General features: G+C 41.2%; 1 protein-coding gene across 2 annotated transcripts; it reads right to left on the reverse strand.

The window, feature by feature from the left end:
• Positions 1 to 530: 530 nt before the first annotated feature.
• Positions 531 to 20,573, reverse strand: ETNPPL (ethanolamine-phosphate phospho-lyase). Of its 2 annotated transcripts, none has more exons than XM_033214960.1 (13): positions 20,306 to 20,573; positions 17,624 to 17,742; positions 17,193 to 17,352; positions 13,509 to 13,583; positions 11,662 to 11,752; positions 9,676 to 9,792; positions 9,342 to 9,424; positions 7,713 to 7,938; positions 6,483 to 6,637; positions 5,386 to 5,475; positions 5,022 to 5,152; positions 2,285 to 2,352; positions 531 to 1,103 (listed from the first exon to the last, which is right to left on the reverse strand). In XM_033214960.1, the coding sequence occupies exons 1-13, from the start codon at positions 20,359 to 20,361 to the stop codon at positions 975 to 977; spliced, it is 1,500 nt and encodes a 499-aa protein (XP_033070851.1). In that variant the 5' UTR covers positions 20,362 to 20,573; the 3' UTR covers positions 531 to 974. The 2 variants fall into 2 exon arrangements, with proteins under 2 accessions (XP_033070851.1, XP_033070852.1); XM_033214961.1 differs by having other exon boundaries at positions 20,230 to 20,572.
• Positions 20,574 to 23,049: the final 2,476 nt, after the last annotated feature.

Consider the following 23,049-nt stretch of genomic DNA (forward strand, 5'->3'; position numbering starts at 1 on the left):
GGATGTCGAGGCTGCAGTGAGCCATGATAGTGCCACTGTACTGCAGGGTGCTCTTTCTCACACCCTCAGCAGCTCAGGAGAGAATGGCAAGGCCTTCTGCTGGAAGCACATCAAATGCAGGAACTAGGCCAGGCAGTGCCAGACAGTTCCCAGGCCCCACTGCCATTCGAAGCTTACACTTCATTTTAGTTGCCTGGGCAACTACCCTGCCTCAAAAGATCATTTCTTACCTGACAGGTAAATGATACAATCCATGAATAGACAAAGCAGAAGTCTCCTGACTCTGAATGCCCTGCTTCAGCTCTGGCTGCTGTTCCAGAAACATCTTTGTGCGTGTGTTTCTGTGTATACTCCTTGTTCCCTTCTCAGTCCCCACAGGATGGTGATTAACCAGGTTCCTTGCTAGAGGTCTGAATTATTCTATCACTTTTTAATATTTGCTATTTGTGATTTTTTTTCTGAATGACTTTGCTTTTATCATCCCAACCCTTAATATTCCCTGCAAAGGGTAGGTAAACACTTTTCTGGTATTTTTTTGTTTACATCATATTTTATTTTATTACAGTCAATAAATATACTATTACATATGAAATCCTTATAGAATACATATTTTAAGGCACTAAGTCTCAAAAGTGAAGGAACCTGTTACACTTTGCTCTCTAATTTGAAACATTAAAACATGAGAGGTAAACCTGCCAATTTATTTTGAGTTTGCAGGCTTACGTTTAATAGAATAAATCAGGTAGCTTCAGAAATCTCAAGTAAGAAAATTAACAGGCTAGAGTCTGAACTAATAATCTTGACATGGTTTGATTATCACTTGGGTTATTCTGATTACTCATTTGCCTTTTTATTTACGAATCTAAACTGACAATTCCACCTTTAGAGGTACAATAGAGCTATTAACTGATGAGACACATTTACTCATTCTCTGTAACTCTGGGCATCTCATCTTGCTTTAAAATGCAAATCGTTCATGTCTTGAGCCTCTTACTGAGCAGTGAATGTGTATCTGTGCACATTCCATTTCTCTTTCTGCTGGGATTTTCTCTGGAGTCAGTGGTGCTGTCCCTAAGCAGTTCTACGTGGGCTTCTTTCAGCATCTGCAAGACAGGCACACAAAGCTCCAGTGGGCATCCACCTCTAATCCCAACCAGCCTCCACAGGACTGACTTAACAAGCCCACACACAAACAAAGGACACAGAGAAACCAAACAAAATAACACTGCTTGCTCCTTTCTAACCTTCTCCTCAGTATCTTCAATAGACATTTAAAATGTGATGGCAACAGAAAATCTGGGACTCCGAGTCAACTTTTCATAACATGTGTGCCAACTTTGCTAACCCTAAAGTGGGATTTCTTGTGCTGAACATTTTTGTTTTGTTTTGTTTTGTTTGCAGGACTCTTTTTAATGCTTGGGGAACCAGTAGTTAACGGCTGCAATTCTGTCTTAGACTTGATAAACTATTCTTGACATCAAAGAATAATTGATTCCTTTAATTGGTTTGTGTTGTTAGACGAGACAGAAGCCATGCTGTTAGCAAATCACTCGCTCTCCTTCAAACAGCCTGATGATTTTAATCATGTAAAAAGACTTTGCTGACTCCACTGGATGTGCAGGAGGGCTTGAGGCACTGGGTGTTCCTTTATGCATCTAACTCATAAACAAATAACAAATTATGCAACAAAGCCTCTCAAGTTTTTGCCTTTCTGTTTCCAGTCCAGGGTGCTCTTTCTCACACCCTCAGTAGCTCAGCAGAGAATAGCAAGGCCCTCTCCTGGAAGCACATCAAATGCAGAAACTAGGCCAGGCAGTGCCAGACAGTTTCCAGGCCCCACTGCCATTCGAAGCTTACACTTTAGTTCATTTTAGAACCGAACTCTGGCACTTCAGAACCTTCCTGCTAATGCTTCTGCTGATTGTAAAGGCAGTACTTGAGAATCGGAGGCAGTGTCAGGCAGCCCTCAGGAAAAACAGAAAGGAATTTAGGCCGTTTGAATCCTCCCTCCATATTTTGTAGGCCGTCTTTGCAGGCCCACGAGGCTGTTTTTGGTATAGGAATGATCCTGTAAGAATGGTTCTTTGGCTTTAGTCCTGTCAAATGATGTGACACTTGCTGTGGAAATTTAATTGTGCACTCAAAATTGCAACAATAAGCCAACCTAATACAGGCTGGTATTGTTCTAATGGTTATTGCACAATTTTTTGAAAATTTGTATTCCCTTTTTAAACATTCCCCAAATTTTAAACTTTCCCCTAAAAATAAAGTAGCCGACTCTTACCTTTGTTTTGCATGGAGTATTCTCAGAGGTCACACTTTCACTTTTGGTTCCTGTGGCTTCTTCTAAAACTAAATCAAGGAAGATATTATGGAGAAGACATAACATAAAATAAGATTAAAACCTAAGAAACAAATCTCTTTGGTATCTTAGCAATACCTTCAATGAAGAATAGAAGGAAATGTTATGTGTTAAAAAAAAATGGGCTGGGTGCGGTGGCTCATGCCTGTCATCCCAGCACTTTGGGAGGCCGAGGCAGGCGGATCACAAGGTCAAGAGTTCGAGATCAGCCTGGCCAATATGGTGAAACCCCGTCTCTACTAAAAATACAAAAATAATCCAGATTTGGTGGCATGCGCCTATAGTCCCAGCTACTTGGGAGGCTGACGCAGAAGAATCACCTGAATCTGGAAGGCAGAGGTTGCAGTGAGCTGACATCACACGACCGCACTCCAGCCTGGGCGACAGAGCAAGACTCTATCTCAAAAAAAAAAAAAAAAAGAAAAAAGAAAAGAAAAAGAAAAAGAAAAAGAAAAAAAAAAAGTCACTATTAAAATCGCTTTAAGATTTTTTTGTAGTATTTTACCATTATCATTTATAGGTGGCACTAAGCCCATTTTACCTATTCATCATTCACTGTACTCAAAAGAAATTCTTCTGGTCTACTATTAAGAACACTCAAGCTCTGAGGTGATGCAGACATAGACTGACAGATTGTCCCAAACCACACTCTCTCTTGTACCCTGCCCTATGGGATCAAAGGACACACCTGCTTGTGAGGAATGCTTGCCAGGTCTGGATGTGAGCATGCACTCTGAGTCCAAAGACAGTGACCGTATTTTTAATAACTTTAGTGGACTCTCAAGTTTCCAAACATTCACTATTCACTATCTATTTTGTATGCTATATGGATTCCTAGCTTCTCAGTTTTACTCTGAAAGCTGAGTAAAGAAGCTGAATCTTTTTTTTTTTTTTGAGAGACAGGGTCTTACTCTGTCACCCAGGCTGAAGTGTAGTGGCACGGCTCACTGCAACCTCCACCTTGCAGGCTCAAGTGATACTCTCACCTCAGCCAAGTCCCAAGTAGCTGGGACTACAGGCGCATGCACCACCATGTCCAGCTAATTTTTGTTTGTTTGTTTGTTTTTTCAATAGAGACAACCTTTCACCATGTTGCCCAGGCTGGTCTCCAGCTCCTGAGTGATCCTGATCTCAACTCAAGCGATCTGCCTACTTTGGCCTCGGGGATCTTATAGGCATGTGCTGCCATGCCACCCTGAATTGTAAAAATATAACTAAAGCAAAAACAACAATGCCTATCATTTGTATCATGCTTTATGCTATTCAACATGGTTTTACAGTACTAATTTACTTTCTAATCCAATGTATGTTCATAACAAAGAAATAAATTAACCTAGTTGCATAATATAGGTAAACAAAAGATACATTTTTATGATAGACAATGGGCATGGTAGCATGCTCCTGTAGTCCCGGCTACTCAGGTGGCTAAGGGAGGAGAATTGCTTGAACCTGGGAGGCAGAGGTTGCAGTGAGCCGAGATCCCACCACTGCACTCCAGCCTGGGTGACAGAGCAAGACTCTGTCTCAGAAAATAAATAAATAAATAAAAATTTAAAAATAAAAGTTAAAAATGCAAAGTTAGGCTGGATGCAGTGACTTACATCTATAATCCTAGCACTTTGGGAGGTCGAGGCGGGTGGATCGCCTGAGGTCAGGAGTTCAATACCAGCCTGGCCAACACAGTAAAACCCCATCTCTACTAAAAGTACAGAAATTAGCCAGGCATGGTGGCGGGTGCCTGTAATCCCAGATACCCAGGAGGCTGAGGCAGGAGAATCACTGAAACCTGGGAGGTGGAGGCTGCAGTGAGCTGAGATCACAACACTACACTCCAGCTTGGACGACAGAGTGAGACTCAGTTCCCCAAAAAAAATAAAAATAAAAATAAACCTTGCAAAGTTAAACGATTCAGCATATAGCAAAGAATTGTCACACTCTAGCCTATATAATTTTTTTATCAGAAATGTTTCATATATTAATGGCACAATGCTGAAATACTATACACTGTAGTATTTGTGGTGCATGGCACAATGCAGACATGCACTTTTAAATATGCTAGCTAGTCTAAAGTAAAAATAAATGACAAAACAGTATGTTCCTTCAGCAAAAACTTATATTTGGAGTTATATGAGTACAAACTGAAAATTTCTTTTTTTTTTTTTTTTTTTTTTTTTTTTTGAGACGGAGTCTCGCTCTGTCTCCCGGGCTGGAGTGCAGTGGCCGGATCTCAGCTCACTGCAAGCTCCGCCTCCTGGGTTTACGCCATTCTCCTGCCTCAGCCTCCCGAGTAGCTGGGACTACAGGCGCCCGCCACCTCGCCCGGCTAATTTTTTTGTATTTTTTAGTAGAGACGGGGTTTCACCGTGTTAGCCAGGATGGTCTCGATCTCCTGACCTCGTGATCCGCCCGTCTCGGCCTCCCAAAGTGCTGGGATTACAGGCTTGAGCCACCGCGCCCAGCCCAAACTGAAAATTTCAATTTAAGAGTCCATGTGGTTACTTTTTGGCTATCTTTTTCTAGTCCTAAATGGAAAGTTACACATTTATTTCTGCCCTGCCTCACTTCCATCATGAATAACAAGATGCATATGGTCATTACGGCTAGGCCAGTGGGTTTGGGAGAGGCAACAAGAAGACATCTTAAAGATCCATGGACCCACCTGTTAGAACCCCATCAAGTTGGTCCACCATGAACTTTGCATCTTCTTCAGTGAAGCACATTGGTGGTTTTATTTTAAGTACATTTCTATGAGGTCCATCGGCACTGAGAAGCACACGTTTTTCTTTCATCCTAATTTGTGTAGGAAATGCATGTGAGTGCGTGCAAAGGATAACTACAATTACTGAAGAATGATGTGAACATAGAGCAGTTTAAGTATTCTGCATTTAAGAAGCCCACATTATAAATAGGATGTATTTTAAACTTTCCTTTTTCAGAGGGATGGGAGGAAGTCAAGCAAGCTTTCAAGTGGGTAGGCATCCTGCAGCCAAGATAGCAAACAGGTGGGTGTGGGGGTGAATTACTTGTAGATGATGTGCTGAGCTTCCGCTGTGGCAGGGGTCCTTTTCAGATGGTCCTTCACTAAATCAATTCCAATAAAAAGGCCAACGCCCCTGCGAGAGGTAAAGAAAAACTTGACACACAACCTGTCCAACACTCCATTGTCACAAAAAGTTAACACTATCCCCAAACTTCCATTTAATTTCCAAGTTTAATTCTAACTAATCCAAGATACCAATCTATGTTCACAATTGTTTCTACTTTTGGAAATAAATTAGTTTTTGTCATCCAGTTTTCTTTTCTCAATTATAAAAGAAAATGGCTTAAAAATAACCCTTTCATGCTATTTAGTTTCTCAGGATGTTAACAATGATAAATGTTAACATATATGTATATGCCAATGTTTCATATATATATATGAAAAATATCCAGCTTTTCAGAATAGCATTTTAAATAATTTTCAATAAATTATTTAGAGCTACATTAAGTTCCTTCTTTTCATCTTTTGGGTGCTGACATTATCCTAACTTTATTTAAAAAGTATAAAAGTCAGGAAAGACATGTACCGAAATGTTTTTTGTTGTTGTTGGTTTATTTATTATAGAAACAAGGTCTTGTTATGTTGCCCAGGCTGGTCTCAAACTCCTGGGTTCAAGCAATCTTCCTGCCTCTGCCTCCCAAGGTGCTGGAATTACAGGTGTGAACCACCACATCCGGCCCCACCCAAATGTTAACAGTGGTGATATCTGGGCTCTGGAATAAGAATAATTTTTGCTATCTTTGTTTTTTGGTGTTTTCTAGATTTAGTTTTATGTACTTTATTGCAAACTTACAAGATAAAATATAAGCTGTTATTGTTATTAGAGACAGGATTTCACACTATCACCCAGGCTGGAATGCAGTAGCACGATCTCGGCTAACTGCAACCTCCACCTCCCAGGCTCAAGCGATTCTCATGCCTCAGCCTCTCGAGTAGCTGGGACTATAGATGTGCGCCACCACACTTGGCTAATTTTTTGTAGTTTTAATAGAGATGGGTTTCGCCATGTTGCCCAGCCTACAAACTATTATTATTTTGAAAAAAATGAGTAACTACATGACAACTTCATAATGAACATACCTAATATCTCCTATCAAAGTATGTTTAGCCTTCTGTTTTTTCAGTAACTCAGTAAGATAATTCCCTACTCTTGTGGCGTTTCCTTGAAGGTCTTCATTTTCAATTATATCCAGGACAGCCAAACCAACAGCACAAGATACTGGATTTCCTCCATACTGTAAAAAAAAAAAAAAAAAAAAAAAAAAAAAAAGATGACAAATGAGAAAATATACCAGTTGAATTAGTGGTATTCCCTCATCCATGAGAATTTGGCTCATACATACATAAGTGAAGATATAATTTTAATAAAATGTTCTCTTATAATATTAGCTTCTCATATTTAGAATAGAGCATGACTCTATTTATTCAGGATTGAGTGAAAATTCGTTCTAAATTATACTCTCCAAGCTGCATAGCTGGTATGAAGGACTACCAGGGAATTTATTTGCTCATCCAAACAAAAACCAGACATTATGTTGGCAGTTTAGGATTTCATAGTGTTGCCCTGTGAAGGAAATAGGGGTTTCTGCCCTTGAAGAGCTGAGTAAAAATAGCTAAGCAATGACATGTTCTCCAAATAATTTATGTCCTCAGATTTGAATCTTACTTTTAGATGTAACAAGTCCTATTATATATACTGAACAAACTACAATAATTTTTTCAAGCTTAAAGCTTATGGGGATAAAGCAAAGAAATATAATATCCCAAAGATAAAAATTTAGTATCTCTTATGACAGCCATATAACATTCATAGTACTGAGTCACCAAAATACTTTAAAAGTGTTTTGGAAATTTAAGTATGATATGAAACAAAGAAATGAAAATATCATAACCTGTGGAATTTAGCAAGGCAATCATCTATCATTGGAAAAATTATAAGACTGTTTTAGGACAGGTAAAGATACACAAGCAGAAATACAAGAAGCATTTTGCCAGATAGAATGAAATCTGGTTGGATAAAAGTTTGGCCATACCTAATGCACGTGGGGCTTAAAACCTAGATGACGGGTTGATAGGTGCAGCAAACCACCATGGCACATGTATACCTGTGTAACAAACCTGCACATTCTACACATGTACCCAGAACTTAAAGTAAAATTTACGTGTTTTATTAAAATAAGAAAATCTTTGGCCAGGGTTCTGGGTGGTTAGCCGACAATACTGAGCTTTATTCTTTACTACATTGTCAACAAATATAAGAACATGCATTGTTTTTCCTTCTTAGCATTAAAGTTGGAGACCAAAATGTACCGTATTAAAATATTCCATCCCAGAGCTGCTGAAGGCTTCTGCAATTTCTTTGGTTGTTACCACACATGCCACTGGATGGCCGTTGCCCATAGGTTTTCCCATTGTGACGATGTCTGGAACAAAGTCTTCACCATGCATTTGGAAGCTCCAGAAGTATTTCCCAACTCGGCCAAAGCCCACCTGAACTTCATCAGCTATAAACACACCCCCTGCGCCGTGTACATATCTGAAAAGCAAAGCAGTAGTCTAATGCATTCAGGTCACTGAGAGCCGCAAACCCAACCACAAAGATGCAAATTACTGAAGACAAAAAAAAAAAAAAAAGTTGTTAACCTGAAGACTTAATTTTTGTTAAAAAACATTTCAGTACTCTAAACCCCACATAAATGTCATTGACTTTATAATATAATCACATAATTTTTAGATTAGATATATTCCATACCAGTTGGGTTTGTGCTGCTTAAAGTAAGCTATATTGCAGTATTTTTTTAAGTTTTTTTAAGAGATGGGAGCTCACTCTGTTGCCCAAGCTGGAGTGCAGTGCAGTGGTAAGATCAAACTCCCTGTAACCTCAAACCCTTGGGCTCAAGCCATCCTCCCACCTCAGCCTGCCCTGCCGAGTAGCTGGAAGTACAGGCATGGGCCACCAAGCCCAGATAATATTTTTAAAAAAGTTTTGTAGAGAGGGAGTCTTGCTATATTGCCCTGGTATTGAAGTCCTGGCCTCAGGTGATCCTTCTGCCTTGGCCTCCCAAAGTGCTGAGATTATAGGTATGAGCCACAGCACCTAGTCCTATTACAGTATGTTAAGTGGGAAGAGAAAGAATCAAACAAGTAGTTGGTAACAGGGTTAGTCTTCAAATATTTACCAATTGGGAAGGCTTGTGTGATGGTTAATACTGAGTGTCAACTTGATTGGATTGAAGGACACAAAGTATTGATCCTGCGTGTGTCTGTGAGGGTGTTGCCAAAAGAGATTAACATTTGAGTCAGTGGGCTGGGAAAGGCAGACTCACCCATTATCTGGTGGTCACAATCTAATCAGCTGCCAGCAAATAGAAAGCAGGAGAAAAATGTGAAAATGAGAGACTGGCCTAGCCTCCCAGCCTATATCTTTCTCCCATGCTGGGTGCTTCCTGCCCTCAAACATCGTACTCCGGGCTCTTCAGTTTTGGGGCTTGAACTGGCTATCCTTTCTCCTCAGCTTGCAGACAGCCTATTGTGGGACCTTGTGATCAAGTAAGTTAATACTTAATACCCCTGTGTGTGTGTGTGCATGTGTGTGTGTGTGTGTGTGTGTATGTATGTGATTATATATATATTATTAGTTCGGTCCCTCTAGTGAACCCTGACTAATACAGATTTGGTACTAGTCAATCAGAGAGGATGCAGGCTGGGGGCTGGAGCAGAGTTCTGAACCCCCGCTGTTGGACCATGTGTTAACCTTGTACATGCTGGATCTTGGGGAAGGCTGAGAGAGCATCCAGGAGTCCTGGGATGGCAGGCACTCAGGTGTGGCTATTTACCAGCTAATCAGGAATTATTTTGATATCTTAGCAACTAGTATGGCCCTACAGAATTGTCACAGTGTTCTCAGTTTGACCAAGGAGGCCCAAGTCAAGTACATACTTTGCCACTTTCTGGAAGTAGCCTGCTGGAGGAATTATTTGTCCACCACAACTCTGCATGGATTCAGCAATAAAGGCAGCAATCTATACAAAAGAAGATGGGGTCAAAGTCCATTAGGTCCCCCTACACCCCCCCCCACCGCCAAAAAGAGGATATCTTATAGAGCAGGTTGTTTTAAAAATAGCTAGGAATAGACCTGTAGCAAGTGGCAAATTGGCCATTTGATTAAAGAAAAAAGAACAGAAAGGGACATTAGATATAATCCTTTTCCATCTCTTCATTGAATCCCTTTTATAAAAGATGTTGAGATGTTTCCAAAGCTATAAATACAAACCTTCCTTCCACTATTATGAGCATCTTCAATGATTTTCTTCACTTCATCTGCATAAGCACTGGCTGGGTCTGCATGGTCTTCTCTATATTTTCCTCTGTAAGTATCTGGAGTTGGTGCCTGAAAACGTCAAATAATGTGGTTGCTTGTAATTTACCCTTTCGACAAACCTTAACAAAAAGGAATTTCCTGGCTGGGTGCGGTGGCTCATGCCTGTAATCCCAGCACTTTGGGAGGCCGAGGCGGGTGGATCACGAGGTCAGGAGATTGAGACCATCCTTGTTAATAAGGTGAAACTCCGTCTCTACTAAAAATACAAAAATTAGCCGGGTGTGGTGATGGGCGCATGTAGTCCCAGCTACTCAAGAGATTGAGGCAGGAGAATGGCGTGAATCCGGGAGGCAGTGCTTCCAGTGAGTCGAGATTGAGCCACCGCACCAGCCTGGACAACAGAGCGAGACTCCATCTCAAACAAAACAAAACAAAATAAAACAAAACAAAAAGGCATTTCCCCACAAGAACATGTTAGAATGGTGATCATGGGAACTTAAGATACTTTAGGTTTTTTTGTTCTTTTTTTTCTTAACATTTCTAAAATCTGTGAAGAACTGACATCTTCGAACTGTGAACAGAAGCTTGGATTTGCTTCCAGACTGCTATAAATCAAGACTATATCCCTCCTCACATAAATAGAAAATTCAAATCAACAAGTGTGATGATACTATTTTAAAATGTCAGTGAATGGAAACTGTATTAACTAGTCTGTATTTAAAATGAGCCAACACTGATCAACTATATTACAAATCGTAATCATTCAGAAAACTAGAGTGTGTTAGCACTCACTCCAGATCTTAAAATCTTGAAAGAAAGTATTGATGATTCTCAAGAAATTGGCCAGGCGCGGTGGCTCACGTGTGTAATCTTTGGGAGGCTGAGGTGTGCCAGTCTCTTAAGGTCAGGGGTTTGAGACCAGCCTGGCCTACATGATGAAACCCTGTCTCTACAAAAAATACAAAAATTAGCAGGGCTTGGTAGAGTATGCCTGTAATCCCAGCTGCTCTGGAGGCTGAGGCTAAAGAATCGCTTGAACATGGTAGGCGAAGGTTTCAGTGAGCCAAGATGGTGCCACTGCACTCCAGCCTGGGTAGCAAAGTGAGACTCTGTCTCAAAAAAAAAAAAAAAAAAGAAAAGAAAAGAAAAAAAGAAATTATGCTGATCCTCAGTTAAGACAAACACACCAAATAAACTTTACTTTTTCAACAACTTGGTTGGTTTCTTTATTTTACTTAATAAAGCTATATAATAATTTAGCATTATTATACAGAGCAATTTTTTAAAATTTTTTTCCTTTTTTTCTTTTGAGATGGAGTCTCGCTCTGTCACCCGGGTTGGGGTGCAGTGACATGATCTCAGATCACTGCAACCTCCACCTCCCGGGTTCAAGGGATTCTCCTGCCTCAGCCTCCCAAGTTGCTGGGATTACAGGCGCCTGCCACCACACCTGGCTAATTTTTGTACTTTTTTAAAGTAGAGACAGGATTTCGCTATGTTGTCCAGGCTGGTCTTTAATTCCTGATCTCAAGTGATCTGCCCGCCTCGGCCTCCCAAAGTATTGGAATTACAGACATGAGCCACTGTGCCCGGCCAAGAGCAATTTAAATACACACTTAGTTCAACTCTGAATTTTGAGTTGGCATTTGTGACAGAAAATGTAACTGAAGATTAAAGAGCAAGAAAAATAAAATGATAGCTCTGAACAACTACTAAACTAATTTGCCTATTGTAATACTCATCAATATATTTTAAATAGATAAATAGATTTTAAATAACATTCTGTCATTATTTAGCCCTTTGACCTTAGCAAGCCACATAACTGCTCTTGATTTTAGTTTCTCTTTCATGGTTCATTTAGATGAAAGCATTGGGCTGGATTATCATTAAGCATTCCTCCAGTACTAACATTCTGATTTAGGATTCTAAGACACTTACCACATGTACAAATTCTTTTTTGACATCTTTTCCTTTCTGAAACTTATATGGGCTAATCTCAATTAAGGATGATAGGTGACCATGGTAAGCACTGAAAAGAATAAAAAATAAATAAAAAATAAATAAAAAAGATAAAATAATAAAAAATAAAAAAATAAAAAATAAAAAAAAAGAAAAAAAATAACTAAAATAATTCCAAGAGAGATGTTTTCAAATATATGAAAACCAGTGTTGCATTTCATCCATATGTATCCATCCAGGGAGAATCTCAACATTGGTGCCAGATTTGACTATATGGGATCTAATTTTTCATGGCAAGACTGGCCCTTAATGTATCCAATTCTTCCTTTACATGTAATACAACTCACAGAAAGCCAAGCATGTGTCCTCATTGACAATTTCTTTTTAGTTGGGAAAAACTGATGTATTTGGATTATATTGCTAAATCAGATTGTCTAAATGTGAAAAATTGTTTTCTATATCCTCATGCAATACTTTACATGTATGTATTCTTTAAATGTGTTAAAAGAATACGTGTTACATTCTAGTAAATTTAAAAACAACTTTATCTCATAGAATGGGCATCTGTTTCTGTTTGGGATGATTTCTAAAGCATGTCCACTTGCTAATATTAGGCAAATACTACTTGAGTAGGAAAAGGAGGCCTTTTTAAGAACTAAGATTGAAGCTAGCCATATGCAGAAGAATGAAACTGGACTCCTGCCTTTTACAATATACAAAAATTAACTCAACATGGATTAAAGACTTAAATTTGAGACTTAAAACTGTAAAAATACTAGAAGAAAACCCTAGGAAATACTATTCTGGACATCAGCCTTGGCAAAGAATTTATGAATAAGTTCCCAAAAGCAATTGGGAAGGGCATGAAATGAGGTGCATATTTAACTTCACCCTCTACATCTGAAGTCAGTGAGTAGAGTAGACAAAAATTTAAAAGAAAAAAAAATCCCTAGGCTGAGCTCGGTGGCTCACGCCTGTAATCCTAGCACTTTGTGGGGCTGAGGAAGGCAGATAACTTAAGGTCAGGAGCTCCAAACCAGTCTGGCTAACATGGTGAAACCCTGTCTTTACTAAAAATACAGAAAAGTTAGTTGGGCATGGTGGAAGATGCCTGTAAAACCAGCTAACTCCAGAGGCTGAGGCAGGAGAATTGCTTGAACCCGGGAGGCAGAGGTTGCAGTGAGTGGGGATCGCGTCACTGAACTCCAGCCTGGGCGACACAGCGAGACTCCATCTCAAAAAAAAAAAAAAAAAAAAAAAAAAGTCTAATAAAGATGGAAGTTGCCAGATTTCTTGTTTAAAATGTAATAAATTCATGTTTGAGAGCTAAGATTAGATAGTGACTGTTAATAATTACAGGCTAATGAAAAGTTTTAAATTTTACCTGGCTGCTGGTTTTCTTTAAAATTTGCTCTAAATTGTTATCTTTAAAATTAGTGACTGCGAATAATCACAATAGTGAAGTGAGTGCTTGAATTTTTTGGAAATTAATTATATTCTTATTTGGAAAGCAATTTTATTACTTACATGTTACTAGTGGCTCAATAAATAATGTGTGAAAAATAATCCATGATTCATGCAAACTCCATGAAGCTACATCCCTGACAGTACCCAAGAGAGCTTCTCCCACTTCCTGGTACTTAGAAGGAATCAAGTATTCCTCTGGATTTAAGCTGGCCTTAATAGCTTAGTACATAATTTTTAAAAACATGGCTCCATATATCTGTCCTCCTTCACGTGTGTTTATGGTATTAGTATGGATAGGATCAATACGATTTTGTCTCTGAAGAATCTTCTTGCTTAGAAACCTTGTGTCCAAGACTTACTGGTCAAGAGTGATCACATCCTGGTGGCCTCTGAACTGCCGAGCCAGGCGTAAGGCTAAGTCGTTGGCTTCGGATCTATTAAGATAACAGAGAGAGAGGACACTGACACAATCTCTTTTTAAAACATTTAGGATGTGCCAGGCACGGTAGCTCACACCTGTAATCCTAGCACTTTGGGAGGCCAAGGAGGGCCGATTGACTGAGCTCGGAAGTTAGAGACCAGACTAGGCAACACGGTGAAACCCCATGTCTACTAAAATACAAAAAATTAGCCAGGCATGGCAGCGTGGGCCTATAGTCTCAGCTACTTGGGAGGCCGAGGCAGGAGAATTGCTTGAACCTGGGATGTGGAGGTTGCAGTGAGTGGAGATCGCCCCACTGCACTCCAACCTGGGTAACAGAGTGAGACTCCATCTCCAGAACAACAACAACAACCAAAACAAAAACATTTAGGATGTTAATTACAAAAGTTGTAAGATTACATTTATTCAGAAACTTACAAAATAATAAGTTGAAATCCTCTCCTTCCTCTAACTTGCCCACCCACTTTACCCTTCTAATATAAGTTTCCCTAGATGTTTTCAATAAAGAATGAGACGTATAGAAGAAACCCCATAAACTTTAAGGATATGCTGCCCATTTCAGACTTTAGTTCAGCCACATAGTGACTGAGGACATGAAGAAGCCTTCATTAAACCTGATCTCCACAGGAGGAATGGTAGACTGAGGGCCCATTAGGTTGGCTGCCAACCTATGTCGTATTTAGCCAATATTTGACTAGCTTCCTTCTCTATAAAATGAGTATCAAATTTTTTCCTATGTATTTCAGATAATCTAAATATACTACCCAAACACAGGAAGAAAATAATAATAAGTGGAATGTTTACTATCTGCTAAACATCATGCTGAGGATTTTGCTTGTATTTATTCTTGTAATATTACAAGTACTGCCATCTCCTTTTTATGGATAAAACAGCCTCAGAGAGGTAAAGTAATCAGAATAAGGTCTCATAGCTAATATGAGGTAGAGCAGGATTCAGACTGAAGACTTTTTTACTTTAAGAATATTTTGTTGGCCAGGCATGGTAGTGGTGGCTCCTGCCTGTAATCTTAGCACTTTGGTAGGCCAAGGCAGGAAGATTTCTTGAGGTCAGGAGTTCAAGATCAACCTGACCAACCTAGCGAGACCCTGTCTCTAAAAATAATGAAATATTTTTTTAAATAAAAAAAAAAAAGAATATTAGTCTTGGATGGGTGCAGTGGCTCATGCCTGTAATACTAGCACTTTGGGAGGCTGAGGCGGGCAGATTGCTTGAGCCCACGAGTTTGAGACCAGCCTGGGCAACGTGGTGAAACCCCATCTCCACAAAAAACACAAAAATTAGGCCAGGCATAGTGGCTCACCCTGTAACCCCAACACTTTGGGAAGCTGAGCCAAGCGTAGTGGTGTGACCCACCACGCTGGACATAAATTTGGTTTTAAAATATCTTAATGAAAAGTGAATCACAGAGAGTCATATAATCAAATATTCACAAAATGTCTAATAGTTAATTTTCTTCCTTCTTTCTTTCTTTCTTTTTGACGGAGTCTCATGCTGTTGCCAGGCTGGAGTGCAGTGACATGATCTCGGCTTACTGCAACCTGACTCCCTGGTTCAAGCAATTCTCCTCTCTCAGCCTCCCAGGTAGCTGGGACTACAGGTGTGCACCACCACGCCAAGCTAATTTTTGTATTTTTAGTAGAGACAGGGTTTCACCATGTTGGCCAGGATGGTCTTGATCTCTTGACCTCGTGATCCACCTGCCTTGGCCTCCCAAAGTGCTGGGATTACAGGCATGAGCCACCACCCCCAACCATATTTCATTTTTAAAATAGGAGTTTCTTTTTTTTTTAAGACGGAGTCTTGCTCTGTCACCCAGGCTGGAGTGCGGTGGCCGGATCTCAGCTCACTGCAAGCTCCGCCTCTCGGATTCATGCCATTCTCCTGCCTCAGCCTCCCGAGTAGCTGGGACTACAGGCGCCCGCCACCTCGCCCGGCTAGTTTTTTGTATTTTTAGTAGAGACGGGGTTTCACCGTGTTAGCCAGGATGGTCTCGATCTCCTGACCTCATGATCCGCCCATCTCGGCCTCCCAAAGTGCTGGGATTACAGGCTTGAGCCACCGCGCCCAGCCAGGAGTTTCTACTATACATTTATATAGCTTCCCCTAATATAATATTGCATTTCAAGCACATATTTAGGCACACATTCGCAAAAACATACTTCTAGATATCTGCATAATAGTCTATAGAATGGATATACAAAGATTTGAATTTACAGAATGTAAAAGTAGGGGCCAGGCACAGTGGCTCACACCTGTAATCCCTGCATTTTGGAAGGCTGAGGTGGGCAGATTGCTTGAGCCCAGGAGTTCAAGAGCGGCCTGGGCAACATAATGAGTCCCTGTCACTAAAAAACAAACAAAACAAAACAAAAAACTAAGTTAAAAAGTTGAGGCAGCCCGAGGGGCCTGTGTGGGGATGGCCAGCCTGTGGGCATTGGTGCTGGCCCCAGGGACCCCACGCTGACCCTGAGGTGCCACTGGTAGCCTCATGCATGGCCTTCCAGGCCAGCCCAGCCCTCTTGGGTCTCCTGGCTGGGCGCGGTTGCTCATACCTGTAATCCCCGCACTTTGGGAGGCTGAGGCAGGCAGATCATCTGAGGTCAGGAGTTTGAGACCAGTCTGATTAACATGGAGAAACTCCATTTCTACTAAAATACAAAATTAGCTGGGCGTGGTGGCGCATACCTGTAATGCCAGCTACTCAGGAGGCTGTGGCAGGAGAATCACTTGAACCCGGGAGGTGGAGGTTGCAGTGAGCCGAGATAGTGCCATTACACTTCAGCCTGGGGAAAAAGAGCAAAACTCCATCTCAAAAAAAAAATAATAATAATAATAATAAATAAATGAAACTTGCAATGTATCTATTTGAGTTTCCCTCTTTTTCCTTTCTTTCTTTCTTTTTTCTTTTTTTTTTGAAATGGAGTCTGACTCTGTTGCCCAGGCTGGAGTGCAGTGGCACGATCTTGGCTCACTGCAAGTTCCCCCTCCCGGGTTCACACTATTCTCCTGCCTCAGCCTCCCGATTAGCTGGGACAATGGGCACCCACCACCACGTCTGGCTAATTTTTTGTACTTTTAGTAGAGACAGGGTTTCACTGTGTTAACTAGGATGATCTCGATCTCCTGGCCTCATGGCCTGCCCTCCTCGGCCTCCCAAACTGCTGGGGTTACAGGCGCGAGCCACTTTTTATAGGCAGGCCTTCTTTTTTCTTTTTTTGTGTTTGTGTTGGGGAAATATGCTCAAAAATCTTTAAAAAGTTATAGCTTGTTTAGTAGAGTTATTTCTCGGCTAAAGTTCCTCATACACTCATTGAAAGAATATCTTGGCCTATTGATCCTTTAGCTATTTATTGCACTGCCTGAGGAGGTGAGCATCGTTTGACCAGTTTGATTCAGAGTCTTGGAATAAAGTGGAGAACCAGAAAGGCCAGGTCCCTAATGTGTGACCACTTAGTGAATGGCAAGAAACTCAGCAGACCTTTTTAGACAAGCTCCACCATGAATCAAAAGGAAAGATTTGTGTGAAAGAGTAGACAAAGTTTAGTGGGAATGGGGAGGGGTGGGAAACCATGAAACATACCCTGAATTTGTAAAATAACAAACAGAGAGTTTTTCCGGCAGAGTGGCTGAAAGGCGCTTGGCATACTCAACAATGTTGTCGTGGAGGAATCGAGAATTTGTATTTAGCAGTTCCATTTGTTTCAGGGCAGCTTTGACCACTTCTGGGTGACAGTGTCCCACTAAAGTTTATGAAACAAAAGCCCAAGAAGTAAGTTAGAATTCTAAGTGCCTGGGAATAAGAGGAATGATGAAGCAAACAAACAAACAAACAAAAGAAAGTTGAGTTCCTTTCTCTTCCATATTTTGCTGCGATTTTCCCTGCTAGGACTACTGGCCCACTCAGCAAAGGAACTGCAGCCACTGCAATTCCCTAGACAAATATTAAGTGTTCCAAGTCAGCTTTACTCCATAAACATTTCCTTCAAAGCACTGCAAGGACAGGACATTTACCATGGGCAACATTGTTGATGCAGTCCAAGTACTGTTCACCGTTCTCGTCAAACATGTACTGCCTCCGGGCTCTCACTATTTTGATGGGATCCGATGCAAAGAAAACTTTGCATGAGGGCCTAGAAATAATCAAAGGAAACACTTTGGTCTGGTAGGACTACTCTCAGTATTTTTCCTTCTCAATGAATGTCACCATCTGTGGAAAAGTACAATTACATAAAGGAAAGGGAAAACAAAACCTGGATGACATATATTTCTTTTCATTTCATGTAAACCTGGAAACTTTTATGTTAATCCCCCATTCATGACATTGTTCACACTCCTTATGCTTGTTATGTTAAATGTGCCATGATTTGACAGTTTATTAGAGGCACATGAATCCGCTCTCTGATGGTTCTAATCACATAAACCAATAACTACTTTTCCTTTGAGAAATTTTGTTCTATCAGAAAAAAAATAACCAAGTTTTTTGGGGGGCTTAATGTGTCAGAAACTGTTACATATTTTGTAAATATTATTTAATTCTGCCAACAATCCTATGAAATAGAGGTTATTATCATTCTTACTCTCACAGGTGAGGAGACCAAGGCACAGAGAAATTAAGAAACTGGCTTAAGGTTACACAGACAGTAAATGAGAAAATCAGAATTTGCAAGTAGGCTGTGTTGTGCCATCGCCCAAGGTAGACATCTCTATTTCCCCTTCAATCTAATGTATAAAGACATGAATAGCACTGAAAACTAAATACAAATAACCTAGAGTTAAATACTACGAAGTTTTATAGATCATTTTCATTTTCATGTATTTTGAGTGGTACTTGTCCTGTATCAAATGGATTTTCCATTATTAACTAATGACATTCAATTATGCTTCTAATCACTTAATATTTTTTTAGAGCATAATAAAGTCATCCATACTTTTATTTGCATGAATGTCTGGAGTATACATTTTATCACACAGAAATTTCATAAAGGCTTCTAATCTTGGCTTTACGAACATTTAAAAACTAAAGTTAAATATATTTATTTATTTTGGTGGTTTTGCATACACACAAAAAAGCCCTCACACGCATTGGAGGTAGTTTTAGTAGTAGAAATATACTAAATTGGTATGTAACTGTTTAGAAGGAATTTTGATTATTATGAACAGTAGGTAACCTCAAATTTTAAAATTGCATAAGGGTGTGTTATATATTGATGCTTTTTAAGCATCATCAGCTGAAATGAAAATAGTATTTTATAAGAATTTCTTATTGGTTCAAACTCAGCTATTAGTTTACACCTAAAAGTTAAAATCCAAAAAAAAAAAAAAATCTTTGTTAAGGATGTGGGCTGAAAGCTGCAGACTTCACATTGCCTTTTAAACCCATTTTCCACCTTGCCCGTCAGACTTCAGGTAAAATTCTCCTTCTTCCAGTCAGCCCATGGCTACACTCGTGCTTTTAGAAAATTTGTTCTGCTCATATCAGAAACTATTAGGCATTCACTGGAATCTAACTATGTAAGATTGAAAACTAACGGAGTGAGTGATTAGAAAAAGTAGGGTAGTGATTGATTAATGGGGGAAGAACTGGACTATTTTGACCCCACTTCGTGGCTGAGAGAGACAGGACTAGTCTTCCTAACCATCATCTAGAAACCCCTCCAGTAGAGTGAGGAGCTTCAGTCTGAGAAACTGTCCAGCATTCCTCTGAAGAGGATGCGGATTGTTTTCCTCCTTGTAATCTCAAGCGCTCTCTCATGCCCACTGGCCCAGCTGCAGTCGTTCATTTCAAGTGAATATTGCAGATGGTTGACTTTACAGTGTTCGGGGTCATGAATCATCGTTTATATTGACACGTATCTTTTTAAAAACCACCCACAAAACACTAACATATTAATCTCATCTGCTTGCTCCTGTGAAGTAGAATGTTATTCCTACTTTCATAGAAGAGGCATTAAAGTAATTTGACAGAGGTCACACAGGGAATATGACACCCAACGAGGGCCAGAGCCCCGTTGGTCTTATATGCTCACCATTAGATTACCAAGTCGTCTGTGACAGGGGCAAGACAAGCAGGCTGGGGAGAACGCAGCTTGGGAGACCAAGTTGGGTAAGAGGGATCGAAATAAAATCTCTGCTTTTCTAACTGAAGGTGGTTTCAAGTTTTCCATTGGCTAGGTTAACACTTCACCGCTTAACCAAGCATGTAAGAAGAAAAAGTTCACTTTGAGTAAAAATTGTCAGAATTAGTTTGTTTGCAGAGCTATCATGAAAAAATATTTCTGAGTTCACAGTTTCCAAAAACTTTCGAGTTGGGTGGGGGTGGCGGAGCGCTATCTTTCTTCCACCCACCTCCCATCCCTGGAATGGTGTCTGCTAGGGCTACTGGTTGTCTGCTAAGGCTATTGGCTGTCATCCATCAACCCCTCTAGTCGGCCGGCAGGCCCCGCTAGTCCGCCGACTGCAGAGCGAGCCGGGGACTTTCGAGCGGGCAGGGAGCCCAGCGTTCCGGGCTCCAGGAGCGTTTCTGGGAGCCCGCGCGGCCCCTGCAGGTGGAGGCGTTCAGGGCGTGTGCACAGGCGCGGCGGGCACGGAGGGCGGCGGTGGCATCGCTGGTTCCCTACCTGGCTTTATCTCTCCACCCTCTGCACTCGTTATTGCCCCCTGTCTGCACTTTCTTCAGGGCCAAGGTGCCCTTACCCGATGTGCTTCTTCCTCAGCGCCAGAGTGTCCCGCTTGCAGTACAGCTCGCACATGGTGGCGGGGTGCAGGGCGCCCCGAAGCTGCAGGATGCCCCTGTCCGGTCTGCGCAAATCCTTCGCGAGCCTGGGACTGCCTTGGCGGCCCCGGCCTTCCTCCCGTTATCCCTCGTGGCGTTCTCTTGCCCGGGGCATCGGAAGTCACTGGTGTCATCAACTAGCTAGGATTATCTCCCTTTTAAGTCTGGCTCTGGCGTTGACCTCCGCCAAGCCCCTCCTCCTCCCCCGCCCGGGCCGCGGGCAGGTCGCCGGGCTGGCAGCTCATTCGACACCACCCTGTCCTGCCCGGGCGGCTCGGCCCTGCCCGCCCCTGTCATTCCTCTGAATTCTCCTTTCTTTCTCCTAACTGCCTCCTTTGCTTTTCCTCCTCCTCTGCCTGCGAATTCCCTCCTTCCCACGTTCTTTCTGTTTCTTTTTAGTGTAGTCTTTTATTTTCTGGTAAAGATTCAGGAGTTAGGCGTTTCCCGGATCAAGACTCACTGCGCAGTCGGATAAGGTAACCTACCATTTACTCAGCACAAGGACACGTCCTAACGAGAAATAACCCGGACTCAGCCTGTTATCTCCATTGGAGGTAATGATGTAGGTAGTGTTTCAAATATCTCCTTTAACAATAATTACACTTCTAATTCCTCTAACTACACAACTTACAAAACACATTCACATGACTTATCTTGTTCAGTCTTCAAAACAACCCTGAGAGATGACCACGAGTGTTAATAAACGGGGAAAGTGAGGTTATTCCCTGTTATAATGATTACACATCTGCTGGATGCTGAAAACGGGACTCATTCTTAGATTTCTTGACTTCTCTAAAGATGGTCTTCTCACACTGATCATATCTGAAGCTAAATATGTGCACAGGTAGAATCTTAATTAACTGTATCATTAAATCATACATTATTTTAACTAGAAGTCATCTGGTTTAACTTCTCTGCTCTGTAGATAAGAACGATGAGGCACAGGAAAGGTGAAGGTTTATTCAAGTTCACACAAACAGTCATTGGGTTAAGGATAGGTCATTTTATTCTCTCTGTGTTTTGAAAGGGCAGCAGGGAAAGCCCAATTTGCATGTAGCAACACATTTGATAAATATTTGCAACTGATCTGTCTCTTGAAAAAAGTTATTAATATATATTCATGCACTGCAGGAGGAGTAGAATTGGATTACCTAAGGTAGAAAGAGAAATGGAGTCCTGTGAGGAACACTGTGTTAATTCCAGGTTTTAAGCCAGGCATGGTGACTCATGCCTGTAATCCCAACGCTTTGGGATTAATCCCAAACAGGGCAGATCACTTGAGGTCTGGAGCTCCAGACCAGCCTGGCCAACATAGCAAAATCTCGTCTCTACTAAAAAAATACAAAAATTAGCCAGGATGGTGACGGACAACTTTAATCCCAGCTACTCGGGAGGCTGAGGCAGGGAGAATCGCTTGAACCTGGGAGGCAGAGGTTGCAGTGTGTTGAGATCATGCCACTGCACTCCAGCCTGGGGCTACAGAGTGAGACTCCATCCCATCTCGAAAAACAAACAAACAAACAAAAAAGAGTTCCATGTTTTATAAATGAAAAGCAGGAAGCACTTTGGAGACTCGCAAGAGATCCCAATTATGTAATCTTGGTCTAGTTCTGTGCCTGAAAGATATTGCCAACTATGTATCTACTCTCAAACCACCCTGACCTGGTGAAGTCGTAGTCACGCTTCCTTCACAAAACTTTATGGATTCTTGTTGTTAATATTCCCAGTGCCTTAAGAAACCCTGGATTAAGAGTCTTGGGTTCTAGATCTGGTTCTTCCATAAAACCAGCTGGGCTTCTTAACCTTTCTGAGGCCAAATTTCTTTGTATTGAAAACTGAGCTCCCTGGCTAGTGGGGAGGTACACAGCTGTAATCCTAACACTTTGGGAGGCCAAGGCAGGTGGATCACTTGAGCTCAGGAGTTTGAGACCAGCCTGGGCAACCCGGTGAAATTCCGTCTGTACAAAAAATGTAAAACTGAGCCAGAGTTGGTGGCATGTACCTGTAATCCCAGTTGCTTGGCAGGCTGAGGTGGGAGGGTCCCTTGAGCCTAGGAGAAAGAGTCTGCAGTGAGCTAAGATTGTGTCACTGCACTCTAGCCTGGGTGACACAGTGAGACCCTGTCTCATAAAAAGAAGAAACCCTCCAACTCAAAGCGTTACAAGTAGGGCTTGAATGAGATCATGATTTTGTCTTTATAAAAGTAGAGTCCTGAGCCCTCTTCTTTTCTCTTCACTCTTTCCCAAGAGTGCTAACTTATGTTTTAACCATTTATTTAGGAGAAGGCTTTTTAGATTCATTACCTTTTATGGGAAAGCAAGCCATTGCTACATAAAAGATAATTTCCCCATTATTTAACTTTTTTCACAATAGAATATATAATATTGACTAAGTACCAAGAACAGTCTTTAAATAAAGAACTGACACATAATGGATCAAAATAAGGACGGATAAAAGTCGACAGACAACCACACTATACAAAGCTTTATCAAAAACAAATCCCAAGGTATTTTGGGGTATATTTTCTTTTTTTTTTTTTTTTTTTTTGAGGCGGAGTCTCGCTCTGTCGCCCAGGCTGGAGTGCAGTGGCGCAATCTCGGCTCACTGCAAGCTCCGCCTCCCGGGTTCACGCCATTCTCCTGCCTCAGCCTCCCAAGTAGCTGGG

Source organism: Trachypithecus francoisi, unplaced genomic scaffold (assembly GCF_009764315.1).
Source record: "Trachypithecus francoisi isolate TF-2019V2 unplaced genomic scaffold, Tfra_2.0 Lachesis_group1, whole genome shotgun sequence".
NCBI classification, from domain to species: Eukaryota; Metazoa; Chordata; class Mammalia; order Primates; family Cercopithecidae; genus Trachypithecus; species Trachypithecus francoisi.

Bases quoted from the DNA above. Each gene is read 5' to 3' on its own strand.
- ETNPPL (XM_033214960.1), bottom strand. From the start codon at position 20,361: ATGTGCGAGCTGTACTGCAAGCGGGACACTCTGGCGCTGAGGAAGAAG. The intron at 17,353-17,623 runs GTAAATGTCCTG...CATAAACTTTAG, and splicing joins CATCAACAATGTTGCCCATG to TGGGACACTGTCACCCAGAA. The intron at 9,793-11,661 runs GTAAGTGTCTTA...TGACGTTTTCAG, and splicing joins AAAAAGAATTTGTACATGTG to GCACCAACTCCAGATACTTA.